Raw genomic sequence first — 12,971 nt, 5'->3', positions numbered from 1 at the left:
GCACCCAGAATTCCTGCGTCCACCATCTGGATTTTGTCCTCAACTGCGCGGTCCCCGTCCGTCCACGACGCCAGATCATCTACCCGCTGGAGGAGCTTGGCATCAATGCCCCTTCCAGGCAGATCACCGAGGACCAGGTGGGCACAGCAGCAGCTGGCTGACAGGGAGGCTGCCTGCCAGGGAATGTAGATTAGCTGAAGGCTGCTGACAGAGGGAACACAGCAGGGTGTTAATGTGACCACAAGACGGTGCTGTTTCAACAGCGAACAGAGTGACACACAATGTGCTTCACTTAAAGGTATGGAGAAGAAAGTCCAGTACACCAGGAGATGAAACACAGTATGATGGAATGATCATTTTATATTCTATTACATTTAGTCCTAAAGTGTATCCTCATTTATTAGCTGAGGTGTAAACACTGAAAGGAGATAAAGTGTCAGCTGAATTGAAAACATTACGCACTTAAAGGTTCTGTATGTTGTAATTACAGGTGACATAGGCACAGTGTCGGTAGAAGCGTAGCACCATCTCTCCAGTTCACCCCTGATTAGCATTGTTAGCTCTGTCACTATTGTTGCTGTTGTCAAGCACTTTTTATGGAGTTTGCACCATTAGCTGCTAACCGCCAGCTCAGCCATGTGTTCAGAAAACTCCAACACATTCTCATCCCAAGTAGTTATACATCACCACTTTGTCACTGACCTATGTCTGCATATGCCATGCTAGGTATCCTTCTGCATCTGCTGTTTACGTTCCAGGACGTGCTACCAATGCTGAGATGTCAACAAAAGCACATTGTTAGGTTTAGGCTACAAAACCATGTGGTTAGGTCTAAAAATAAACATTTCTGTTCGGCATTCGAGAAGCAAACACTGGGCTCCTGGTTGAAAGTCTGAGGTTTGTTGGACCCATCCACTACCTCTCCCACCCACTCTATTGAGACTTTCCAGCTCCTTATATTTCATTGTTACTGGCAGCTTTTCAATCTGATGTTGTCCAGAGTTGTATTATAACCTGCGATAGGTGCCGTCCGACCTACCAGCGGTGTATCGCAACAATGTGAAAGGTTACGTCCAGCTGCATTAACATGCTGACGCCATCTGGTCGCGTATCATACTTCCACGAAAGGTGGCATTTGGCATCAGGTGTTTGATGCTGAAATCATTTACAAAGCGATGGTATTTAACAACTTCAGAATGAGAACGAGCATACGCTTCAAATTTTGCACACAACCCCTTTTAAGGACCATTGTTAGGATTTAGAAGGATTTATTGGCAGAAATTGAGCGAACTGATCATAGTTTATTCATAATTCTGTTTTCATTAGCATATAATCACTTGAAGTGAATGACTGTTTTGTTTTTGTTAGCTGAGAATGAGCCCTACGCTGCCCTCATATCTACATAGGGAGTTGGTCTTCTTTCACAGGGTCCACCATGTTGCAGCACCATGTTTCTACAGTAGCCCAGAATGAACAAACCAAACACAGGCTTAAGAGAGGGCCTTTGGTGTTTTTACATCAAAGTGGCACCTTGAATTTAGTGGCACAAATACACCAGTTGGAAGACTGCTGGCAGGTGAAGGCCAAAATATGTTCCCCTACAGACTGAGAAAGGGACAGGTCAGTGGAAAGGTATTCACTGATAGGTTGTGTGTGATTACATAGATAGTGTCACTTTGAGAGCAGCTTCCTCTTTTTTTTCACTGAAGAACCTTAAATGAAACTGACAGGTGAATAATAATAATCCTAGCTCTTCTTTTGTTTAAATCGACCATAAGTCCTATGTTCTGGTCTTAAATCCTCCGAGCCTGGCTGATGTTAATGTGTCTGTGATTTATTTCAATGTTCTGTACTTTAAATATTTACCTCATGTGCAGCAGCGCTCTCTTTATACCCGAGGCGTCATTGTGTACACTTACATGTTCATTTCACTCCATCAAACCCAGCCTGCCCCCCTTTCACCTCGGTAACACAGCAGTCATGATTTCCAGGCTACCGTGCAGATAAGAGCTTCACCTCTGAGCTGTGTCTCTGCCTCCTGATGTCAGCCCCGGGATGATTAATCAAATTTAAAGCACCTGTTCCCTCTCTGTCAATACAGGATCATATTACACAGAGCGGTGGTCATTGTGTTTAGGGAAGGTGAGGCATCTCAAGCCTGATAAGAGCTGCTGCACCTGCTCCACCGCACATGCAGATGAGACGGGAGCTTTGTTCATCTGATTACCTCATCTGGTTAATTCCTGCAGTATTCAGATGGATGCATGTAGGCATTTAATTTGCCTCTGTGCAATAACACATACAGGATTTTTACATATAAAGTAACACTAATTTTCAATAAATGTCAAAATACAGCGTCTATGTGACACACAGTTTTAAAATGATTGTTTACCTGATACATTTGGTGAATATTGTTTTGATAAATGTGATTTAACGGATGTCTTTTGTAGGAAATAATAACAACATTTTCCTACAAATATATCTTTATCACTGCTGGTATCTGACTGCTTTTACCCAATCATGCTCCGGTCCAGACTTGAATGTTCAACTTTTTATCAAAAATCAAATACTTTCTTTTTTTTTTTTTTAAGATATTTTTTTCAGGCTTTTGCCTTTAACTGACAGGAGAGAGTGAAATGGGGGAGTGAGAGAGAGTGGGGGGATGACATGCAGCAAATGGGCGCGAGCCGGAGTAGAACCTGTGACCGCTGCAGCGAGGCATCACCTCTGTATATGGGGCGCCGGCACTATCCACTACACGACGCCCCAAAAATCAAATACTTTCTAACACAGTTGTTTATCTTTTGTACTAATGAATCAACCAGGAGAGTTTCATGTCCAAAAATGAACATGCTCCCAAAATATCTCTAACAGAACAACTGTAGTGCAGCTACTTGGTAAAATATCTTCCTGAAGTATCTCCACACACTTGTTACACACACACTATTACATTCGACCTGATGTAAACAATGATGAACTGATCAAAAATATTGCAAAGGGAAAAAAAGTATTTAAATATTTGATATAAAACAGGTTCATAGTGTTTTGAAGTAGGTACTAAAGCAAGGCAGTAATTAAAATATAAATTGATAAATAGTATACCTTAAAAAAATGCTGTGTTACAACAGGCAGCCATGCACCTCTGCTAATCATCATTAGCAAATATAATCACAATCATAAATAAAATTCAGAAAATTCCATTATTAAGATTACTACCTGTTCTAGTATTATGTTTTTTTGTGAAAACAGGCCCATTTGTGAGTGCTAATCAATCAATCATCCCTAACGTTAGCTATCGTTGCCAAATTATGTGCAGTTAATTTGCCTCACATTCACCCAGCGACCAGCAATGTGCGCAAGAATCCACACAGGGATTCCGGTGGCCTTGTACAGTTGTACCTGAGAAATGGCAAGTAAAAATCTTGAATCTTGAACAATGGTGCTCATGGGTGTATTCAGCTAACGTTGATGCCTGTGTGATGTTACATTTGCCAAATACATATGTTGCCCTGAATGTGTAGTTTATGTAGACATTGCTGACTCCATGGCTTTACAATGAAGTACTTAAGTATTAGCTGCTTTTGTTTTATCGCTGCAGTACAAACTGTTTATAAGATTACCTATTTTTCTGTTTTCCACAGATACATTTATCATATAAAATAAGCACAGGCTCTTTCATTTTCCCACTAGTCAAACCCTGAGCTACAACATCTCTCAGTACGTGACAGATGTCGGGCACACATGCCCTCATGGAAATTATTTGAATATTACACAAAGGTTAATTTCACCCTTGGGTTTCCCCCTTTTTCGCTTGATGCTGTTTTCATCCAACAAGGTGCATTGTGGGGCCAATCTGCCTAATTACAGATGATGAAGGAGCCATTAGCTGCCTCACAGGGTGAGGACCGGAGACACTTGGCGGTGGAGGAATTGGTAAATCAGAACGTGGTGTTCTACTAATTCCTGTGGGAGTCTTTTGTAATTATTGTGGAAAAGTGTTCCTTAACTGTCAGGTCACATGTTTGATCCCCAAGGTTCCATCTCATTACAGTGTGAAGCTGCACTTATTGCAATTCTGATATTCTTCTAACTGCAATTATTGGTTTTTGAACATATGAATGACGAGAAAACACCTGATTAATACACAGATAGTTGCAGGCAGCATGAGGAAAGTACACCAAGTACACGTATGAATACATTTTTAAAAATGAATCTATTCCAGTGTGAGGGGTTGATAATGATAAAAGCAACAGTTACTAGGTTTATTTCATTGAACAAAGGTCAGAGTGTTATCATCCTATGTTTTTTTCTTTTCTTTTTTTTTTTTCTGTCAGCTCAACTTGTAGTCTCATTTTGGACGGACAAAAGAGATCATTTGTGGTTGAATACAATTTTTGGGTGCATCTTATCTCATCTCATCTCTACTCATTTCCTGTCATCTCTCTACTCTCTGTCTAATAAAGGATTGTCTTCAAACACAATTTACAATAAAAGCAATTAATTTTCGGTTGTATAAAAATGCCAAATTCATTGTAACAAAGGGGTACTTCAGACATTTAAAGATGCAGAACTCTTCCCTCTCTTGACTTGAGTGCTTCAGATGATAAATTACAAGTATTTAATACCCTTTTAGTCAGTTGAATTCTGTTGTGAAATGTCTGCACATCAAAGTGTATCTACTTAAATTTATCTAATGTCCAGTGGTCTTTAGTAAACCTGAATTTGCTGAGCATCTATAAAAGGATGATTGTTAATATTTAATAAGACAGAGATTTTAGAAATGTAAGATGTGCCCAAAACTTTGCTTAAATGTTACAAATACTAGAAAGTTTTTTGCCTGAGAGCCATACTGTCTGTTCTGCAGGCAGATTAAGTGCCTTGATAAAAAGCCAGTTCCTACTTTATCCTGTGATATTAAAATGGGGAAAAATTGGGTTAATTATTATGTAATGCTTTTAGTGGGTTAACATGCATTTGGAAGATCATTTGATTTTCAGAAAATGGCACCAGTCATTTTGGGAGTGACAAACGTCCTCCAGATTATTTTCACTCTGTTAAAAAAAAAAAAAAAAAATGTGAAGCTGACTGTCTGTCTTCTCTCTCTGTTTTTCTCTCAGGCACCGTTTGCTCTCAGCCTCATCAGCAGAAAGTTAACCATGGAGCCAAAGGTCACCATTAACGCCAGGATTGTGGTGGTGGGAGCATCAGACACAGGTTTATCTTTCCTCGAGGTGCTTTGCTTCTGGTGAGTCTCACTCCGAACATGATCATCTTCTACCAGATGTGCTACAGACTCTGTGTATACCGGCCTTTTCTGAACTCGTGACAAATAACGTCACAATTCTTCCTCTGTAAGCAAGACCAGATTAACCTTTCAAGGGACCCTGGGGCAAAAATTTGCTGTCACTCCCCCATTAACCCCCTCCTCCCATACACACACACACACACACACACACACACACACACACACACACACAGTACCATCTGTGCATTGTGTATGTACCCTGTCATCTCCAAGTTCCCATCAAGAACAGTGCACACAGCCGTCTGTGCATGGAAGTTTAATTATTTGCCCCAAAACTCCATACCAACCAGTACAAACCCTACATACACCAACCTGCTGCCCCAAATACTCACTAAAGCACCACATGTGAATTAATCCACCGATAAAAATAGTCCCCAACAAATGCACCATTTTGTCCTGTTTGTTTAATAAAAACTCCAGTGACCATCTGTTTTAGGAAATTACTGAGGGTAATGAATAATATACTGGGGACCTTTGTTATTTTTAAAGATATATGCCTTCAGTAGGAACCAGTGGGCTTTTGGCCAAGAGCCACAGGCAGGGTAGAGAAGTCAGATGTTGTTGGTTTGGACCTTATCATGGGATTTGTGTACAGGAAAAATATAACACCAGTGACATCAGCTTTATCATTTATTTAGAAATAAACACCATGTGAGCACAACATAAACTAAGACAAAAAATGTCTTAAAACGAGATGTTGACTGAGAACCCTCTGTAAGAGATACAATTATTGAAAAATATTGAATAAACTTCAGTTTATCTGTATACTGCAGAGCATTTGAGCTGAGTTGAGTGCTGAGATTTTCTGCTTCTTGCTCATGAAGCTGTTTGTCCTCTCTGCTCCCCGGCTCAAAGCCGATCCAGGACACCCCGCTCAATATTGTGTTCAACTCAGATTTCATCCCACTCCACCGTTCCACTCAAATCGCTCACCAGCTTGTTCCGTTTCCTTTTGAAAATACTTTGTAAACCTCTGTGTCGAGCTTGCAGCAACCAACTTTTGACAGAAAATAGTGTGTGAGTACAATAGACAGACGCATTCTGTATTGGGCATGCTTTGAACTGGTGTGAGTTGTACCAGAGCAAAATCAAAGTGGGATGAAGAGGGAGATAAGGCTACTAAACAATGTTGGGGTTTTTTAAAAAAAGAAAAAAAAAAGCTTTGCACTTCATCCAAAATCCTTCCCCTTGCTCTACCCACTCGCTCCTGCTTCTCTCCACTTAATTGCTCTGGTTTATTGTACCCCTAATATTCATCATAGTAAATGGCCAGGTACCAAATTAAAACTTGTGCCCAACCAGAACCTTTTTTAAGGGTTGTTCCATGTCAGATTTTTAATTTAAATGTTGTTCAAACTTTATGCATATGCTATGTGAGACCAAAAATAAACTCTGTAAGATATTTCTGAATTTACAGAAGTGCATAGTTTTTTTGCCCCTGGAAATGTTGTCATTTTGAAAGCCTAAAAAATATCTTTGGTTGGAAGCCATTTTTAGGGTTCAATATCTTCAGACATGTAACTCCTAAAGCCATGAAATTTGGTATGGGCACAGTCAAAACGGTGTGCAACAGATCCAGATGATTGAAAGACACAAGCTGGCTCTTAAAAATGGAAAGAGGTGCAAAATGGGTGTTTGGGGATCCCAGGCACATATGGACATTTCCATACTCCCTGCTAAAAATATAGTATTTGATTGTTATACAAAATTTAGAGACTCTAACATAAACAGCATCCAAAATATGGCAAGAATGACAAGTCAAGGTTGCAATTTGTTGCCTATTTGAGATGCCAAAAAGGGGATATGGACTCATTCCCATAACCAACTACTCACTCACAATAACCCACAATAAACTTAAATTAAACATTTTTTAGCAGGAAGTATGAGAATATCCATATGTCTTGACTTCCTGGAGCCCCAAACCACCCATTTTGCATTTTTTTTTAAATATTCAAGGGCCACTTTTGAAAAATGTGACATCTGCTTGTGTCTTTCAATCATTTTTATCTGTTGTACACTGTTTTGTCTGTGCCCCCTACCAAATTTCATATTTAGTTTAAGGAGGCAAAAATGACAATATTACCAGAGGCAAAAAGCTATGTTATTCTCAAAATTTTGCCAAAATATTTCACAGATTTTATTTTTGGTGTCAAATAGCAGGTTTGACCAAAATCTAAAATGTGAAAAAAAAACAAAAGAACAAAGATTGATCTGTGAGCAGATGAAGCACTGTCTGAGTCTGGATCTGTCAGTTCCTGTTTGTCTAATGTAGACAGGTAACAGAAAGATAATCAATTTTATCTCCAAGTGCCATTGAACACACATGGGTATGACATGCAGGAGGTATAAGAGACAGCTGGCAGCTGTTCAAATGAAAAGTATTTATATGATTATGTTTGAAACAGATTCTCATGTGTCTGTAGAGAAATACTCTAGTGTGTCCAGAAAACCTGAACCCGAGGAGGGCAGTCGCTCAGTGAAGCTTCTCTTTCATTTCTTTATCGTCTTTTATTTCAGGAATCCAATCTCTGGAAATGTCACTTGACTCCGGGTCGGACGTCTTACATGTTTGCCTTCGTCCTCGCTTTGTGAGATTAACCACTTCGGCAGATAATAAGAAGCGCAGGGCTGCTGATTCAGAACCAGGCGATAGCTGCCAGGCAACCAGGGTCATTGTTTTGTGTGAGTGAGATCTCGTAGCTCTCAGAGCTGGCAAGGCTGGCACGCCGGTGATGCCGGGGCGGGCACACGCAGCTGTCTGAGGCCTGGCATTCAGCAGGGCCAGCGCTGGCCCCCTTTAATTAGCCACTCCACTGTTCCCCCCCTGTCAGGGATCTGCTGCAGCGATCTGTGTTTGCTGTCACTAATGAGTTGACTAATGAGGCAGTTAGTGTCCGCTGAACTAATGGTGAGGCGGCGACGCATTGAGAGGGTGAATGATGGGTCAGTTTCGGACTGCTGGGGCCCCCCTTATCAGCCCTGCCCAAACGTCCATCCCCCCTTCGCCCCCCCACCCCCACCCCAACACAGCTTTCCATGTGCTCATTGAATGCAGCACCAGCACCACCCCCCCAACTTCATTACTGGCTGGGACGGGGTCAGACAGATAAAGAGCTCTGCGGCAGCCTGGCCCTCTGCTCACTGCGGTCAGGCTGCAGGGTTACCACGGCCGTCTGTCACCGGCTGATAACAGAGCAAATCCAGAGCTTCTGATTCACTCACATCCAGACACCAATAATGGGCCTTAATGCCTCACTGCTGTGGCATAAATCCACCTTCTGGCACAGATTAACAAGGAAAGTTTGACTGCACTCATTGTCTGATGGCTGATTATTACTATTATTTGCATGTTCACATCAAAATCAAAGGTCAAGCCACAAAAACCAGGCCAGTATCATTTCAAAGCTTTGAAATGATAGTCAAGGATTCTTTACTTGATCCATCTCTCAACTCTGGTTTGATTTCATTTATATACATGCTCATTTTGCTGCAAGTCAGTATTATAACTTATTATAAACATTTGAGTTTTAATAATTTAAGTCATTTATCAAGCATAAATGCCAAAAAATTAGCTGGTTCCAGCATCTGAAATGTGAGCATTTGCTGCTTTGCTTGGTTTCTATTTCAAAGTAAATTGAATATCTTTAGACTTTAGACATTTGGTTAAACAAAACAAGTGACTTCAGGACATCAGCGTAGGCTCCAGCTATGAGAAAACAGCATTTTACATTGTTTTCTGACATTTTATAGACTGAAGAATCAATCAATCAAAAAATCAACAGGTTGATCAATCGTAAAAACAGTTGTTTATTGCATAATTTCCGTGATTGTTCCACACTCTCCTCCAGAGAGAAAGGATGGGAAACATGGATACAATTATTTATTATGCAGTATGCAATGTTATAATTATAACATGTAGTTCCTGGAAATTCAATTTAGAACAGAACTGTCCGTTTTTGAAAAATGTAGCACGGCAGATACCTGACATTAAGATAATTAATAAAATTGATAAAACAAGTCCTGTAAATCGAATGTTACTATATAGCAGTCATTGATTGTCCCCTGCTGGTTGACAAATTTCTACCATCTCACTCGCAGCATACATGCATTTCCTGTATTGTCCAGTCCTTCTATTTGTGCATAATGTTAATACAGCAGCCGTTCAACCTATATCCAGTCAGTTTACCAGCATTTTGGTGGCTGGTTTTGTAGATCTGTGCCGGTGGGCGTTAATTTAACAGGAAGCCGAGATAAGAAGGGAGCAGGAGGTGATCAGAGGCGTCAGTGTGATAAGGCTGAACACTGCGAGGTACACACTCTGCTATTTACTGGACGAAGGAGCTGGAGCTGCTGTTATCAGCTGTGTGATGCCCTGTAGGACACCACAAAAGAAGTCATTTGCATCACAAGAGATGCTGTACACTGTGGACAGTAAATATGCAAGAGGGAGGAGGGCAGTTCAGGATTTTTTAGGATGCTCAGGAACCACAAATGCATTGGTAGGTTAGAGAACTTCCACCCGAGAACCACTGATTCAGCACCTGGATTTTTTTAGTGAGGTTTATTCAGGACAATGGCGATTCTTCTTGCACCCAAATATTTTTTTCTCAAAGATCTGATACTAACAGTCCTGGCAATACAGTTCACTTTAATGTGTTTATCAGTGAGTGATCCTGACAGAATATGATAGAGCAAAGGCAAAAAAGAAAAGGCAAATGCTATCCAAAGCACAGTTTAATAAAAAAAGAAAGAAATGAAGATGACATTTGTTAATTTTACATACCATATTCTTTATAGTTTGTGATTTATTAGCTGTTTATTTCTCTGTTTGCTCCAATAAACATAAAAGATAATAATAAGTATTAGTATTAGTATTAAAGCTGTGAGAAGCGATGAACAGGCCCTCGCACCTTTGGGTACTGGCAGTACACCGGTTGACACAGCTGTTCATTTTTTTTGAAAGTCAGACACTGCACACTGGTGTGCGATGGTGTATCCTGGGTGTGGGCACTGGAATGATCTATTTCACATTTTGTACCACCTCCTGTGTCCACTATGTGACGCTGGAAAACACACTACTAATATGTCATGTTGCTGTAAATCAACTGTAGACCACACCATGCAATTTTCATGTAAATCAAAACATAACGGTCAGACAACACATACTTCCCCTTGCCAGCAGGTGGCGCAATGACTATGACACATAATTGGCATGTTGATGTCTTCAGGCCTGGAGTCTTATACAACAGTGAGATGTGGGGCAGATTGGACAAAGTACAAGGAAGTTACAATAACTTCCTGTTTCATGGCGAATAAGGCATGGCAACATCGTTCAATGTAAACTCTCAATCTTCACAAGTAAGCGTCATCAAGGTATTGCAACTATGCTGACCAAATTTGAGCTGGATCTGTTCACCCTTCTGGGAGGAGGATGTCAAAGTATAAAGCATGTCATTTCCTATTGTCAACTCATTTGTGAAACGTGCAACATGGCCACCATGCCACGACAATGCCATTCAATGAAAACTCACAATTTTCACCAGAAAGCATCATCGAGGTCTTTGGGCTTTGCAGTACATGTTTGAGGTGGATCTGGTCAACTTGCTAGGGGGAGTACATCAAAAATATTCATTCATTCATCTTCTAACCGCTTCATCCTCTTGAGGGTCGCGGGGGGGCTGGAGCCTATCCCAGTTGACATCGGGCGGGAGGCAGGGTACACCCTGGACAGGTCGCCAGACTATCGCAGGGCTGACACATAGAGACAAACAACCATTCACACCTACGGACAATTTAGAGTTATCAATTAACCTAGTCCCCAATCTGCATGTCTTTGGACTGTGGGAGGAAGCCGAAGTGCCTGGAGAGAACCCACGCTGACACGGGGAGAACATGCAAACTCGCACAGAAGGGCTCCCACACCCGGGATCGAACCGGCAACCCTCTTGCTGTGAGGCGAGAGTGCTAACCACCACACCACCGTGCCGCCACATCAAAAATATAAAGCATGTATTTCCTGTTATCAGTAGGGGGCGCTATAACTATTAAAAAATTACGGGCCAGATCCTCAAAAGGATTGCACTGCTTTTGCGATCGCTAAACCTGTGCAAATGAGAGAAAAAAATACCGTGCAATCCACAAAGCACACGCAAAGGGTGAAATGCACGCAAACTGAGCACAAACTGCACTGCCACTCCTAGCTGTGCCGGTCCAATTTGCATGCATGTAAATTAGGGAATATTCATACATTCTGCGCAAAATTGCCCCCTTCTTATGCAAATAAGCCTCATTGCAAATACCACTAATCCACAAAGACCAGCGCTAATTGCCACAGGCAGTAAAGCGATGCTATTTAACGCCAGTGAGACCCGTGTATTAAATCCGCGCAATTTCTCTTTCTCCCTCTCTCACCCTCTCTCTCACGCAAAATGATTGCAAATTTCACTCAACTAACTGTGGAGCATAGCCTATATAAGGGCTGTCATGCCAGGACTCCGGTAATCATGGCAGCAGTGATTGTAGCCAGGCGAAGGCACCGTAATGGCAGGCGCGCACCAGAAAGGATTTATCGGAAGAGAGTATCACTTTTTGATTTAAGTGACAATGAAATCATTTGCAGATACCGGTTGCCAGGCCGCATGATCCTTGCGCTACTAGATGACATCAAGGATGACATTGAGCCTGCCACCCAGAGATCCCATGCTTTACCTGGCATTGTCAAATTAGTGTCTACTAGTGATGCGCGGATGGGCTCTGACGGCATCCGAATCCGCATCTATCCATCAATCATCCATCCACCACCCATCCGAGCAAATTAATTTTCTGTAATTACAGACCCGCATCCACCCGCACCCGCATGTTTATATTATCAGGAAAGATTAGATCCTGACCAATCCCGTCAGCTGACTGACATTAAAATAATCAATAAAATGGTGCCGTTACTCCCTGCGTAAAGGCGCACATTGGCACTCTTAATGAGGAGACACTCATTTCTACTGCTGCGGGGATCACTGTGTTAAATAAACCCTTCCACATGACACATTTAAAGAGCATGCTTGCCCAGCCAATCATACATTATTTATCAGCGGGATATAAGCATGATGATATAGAGGGCCTATTGTATTGCACACGACACAAGTAGGCTCATTTCACATTTTAGAGCATGCAATACATTTTCCCCTCATTAATGTTTGTCAAAGCAATTTGTAAACTTTGTTTTTAAAGGGTGCAATTTAAATAAAAGTTATTATTAGGCTATTATTTTCACCCGCCCATAACCCATCCGCCATTAATCGGATTGTTCATTTTTATCACCCGATCGACCTGGCGGTTATAACTGCCGCATCTCTAGTGTCTACACTACAGGTTCTTCCATCTGGCTCTTTCCAGAACCCCATTGCAGGCGTCTCAGGGCTCTCACAGTCATCCATCAGCAGGGCCATGTGTCGCAAATTGCGCTCAGCTGCCAAACTTTGTGGGCGTGTTAGCGCCGGCATATGATTAGAGCAAATTCTTTTGAGGATAAGGCGCTAAAACAGGGCAGATTGCGTGAGCTAGTTCTGTGCAATTAATGGCACTATTAGCAGGAGCAATCCATTCTTTGTGGATCTGGCCCTACATCTTGATGTGTTCAGGATGTGACACAGGTTTGGGGCAGATTTTACGA

At 41.6% G+C, this 12,971-nt stretch overlaps 1 protein-coding gene across 3 annotated transcripts in view; it reads left to right on the top strand.

The window, feature by feature from the left end:
- The window catches only part of cfap61 (cilia and flagella associated protein 61), a 48,839-nt gene that overhangs the window by 18,158 nt on the left and 17,710 nt on the right, over positions 1-12,971 (top strand). For all 3 annotated transcript variants that reach the window (XM_049590078.1, XM_049590077.1, XM_049590079.1), the window contains exons 15-16: positions 9-137; positions 5,118-5,245. In XM_049590078.1, the coding sequence (XP_049446035.1) occupies positions 9-137; positions 5,118-5,245 (257 nt within the window). The remainder of the gene's footprint in view (positions 1-8; positions 138-5,117; positions 5,246-12,971) is intronic.

Source organism: Epinephelus fuscoguttatus, linkage group LG11 (genome assembly GCF_011397635.1).
Source record: "Epinephelus fuscoguttatus linkage group LG11, E.fuscoguttatus.final_Chr_v1".
NCBI lineage: Eukaryota > Metazoa > Chordata > Actinopteri > Perciformes > Serranidae > Epinephelus > Epinephelus fuscoguttatus.
Note: the sequence above shows the minus strand (reverse complement) of the source record. Positions and strands in the feature narration are given on the sequence as shown.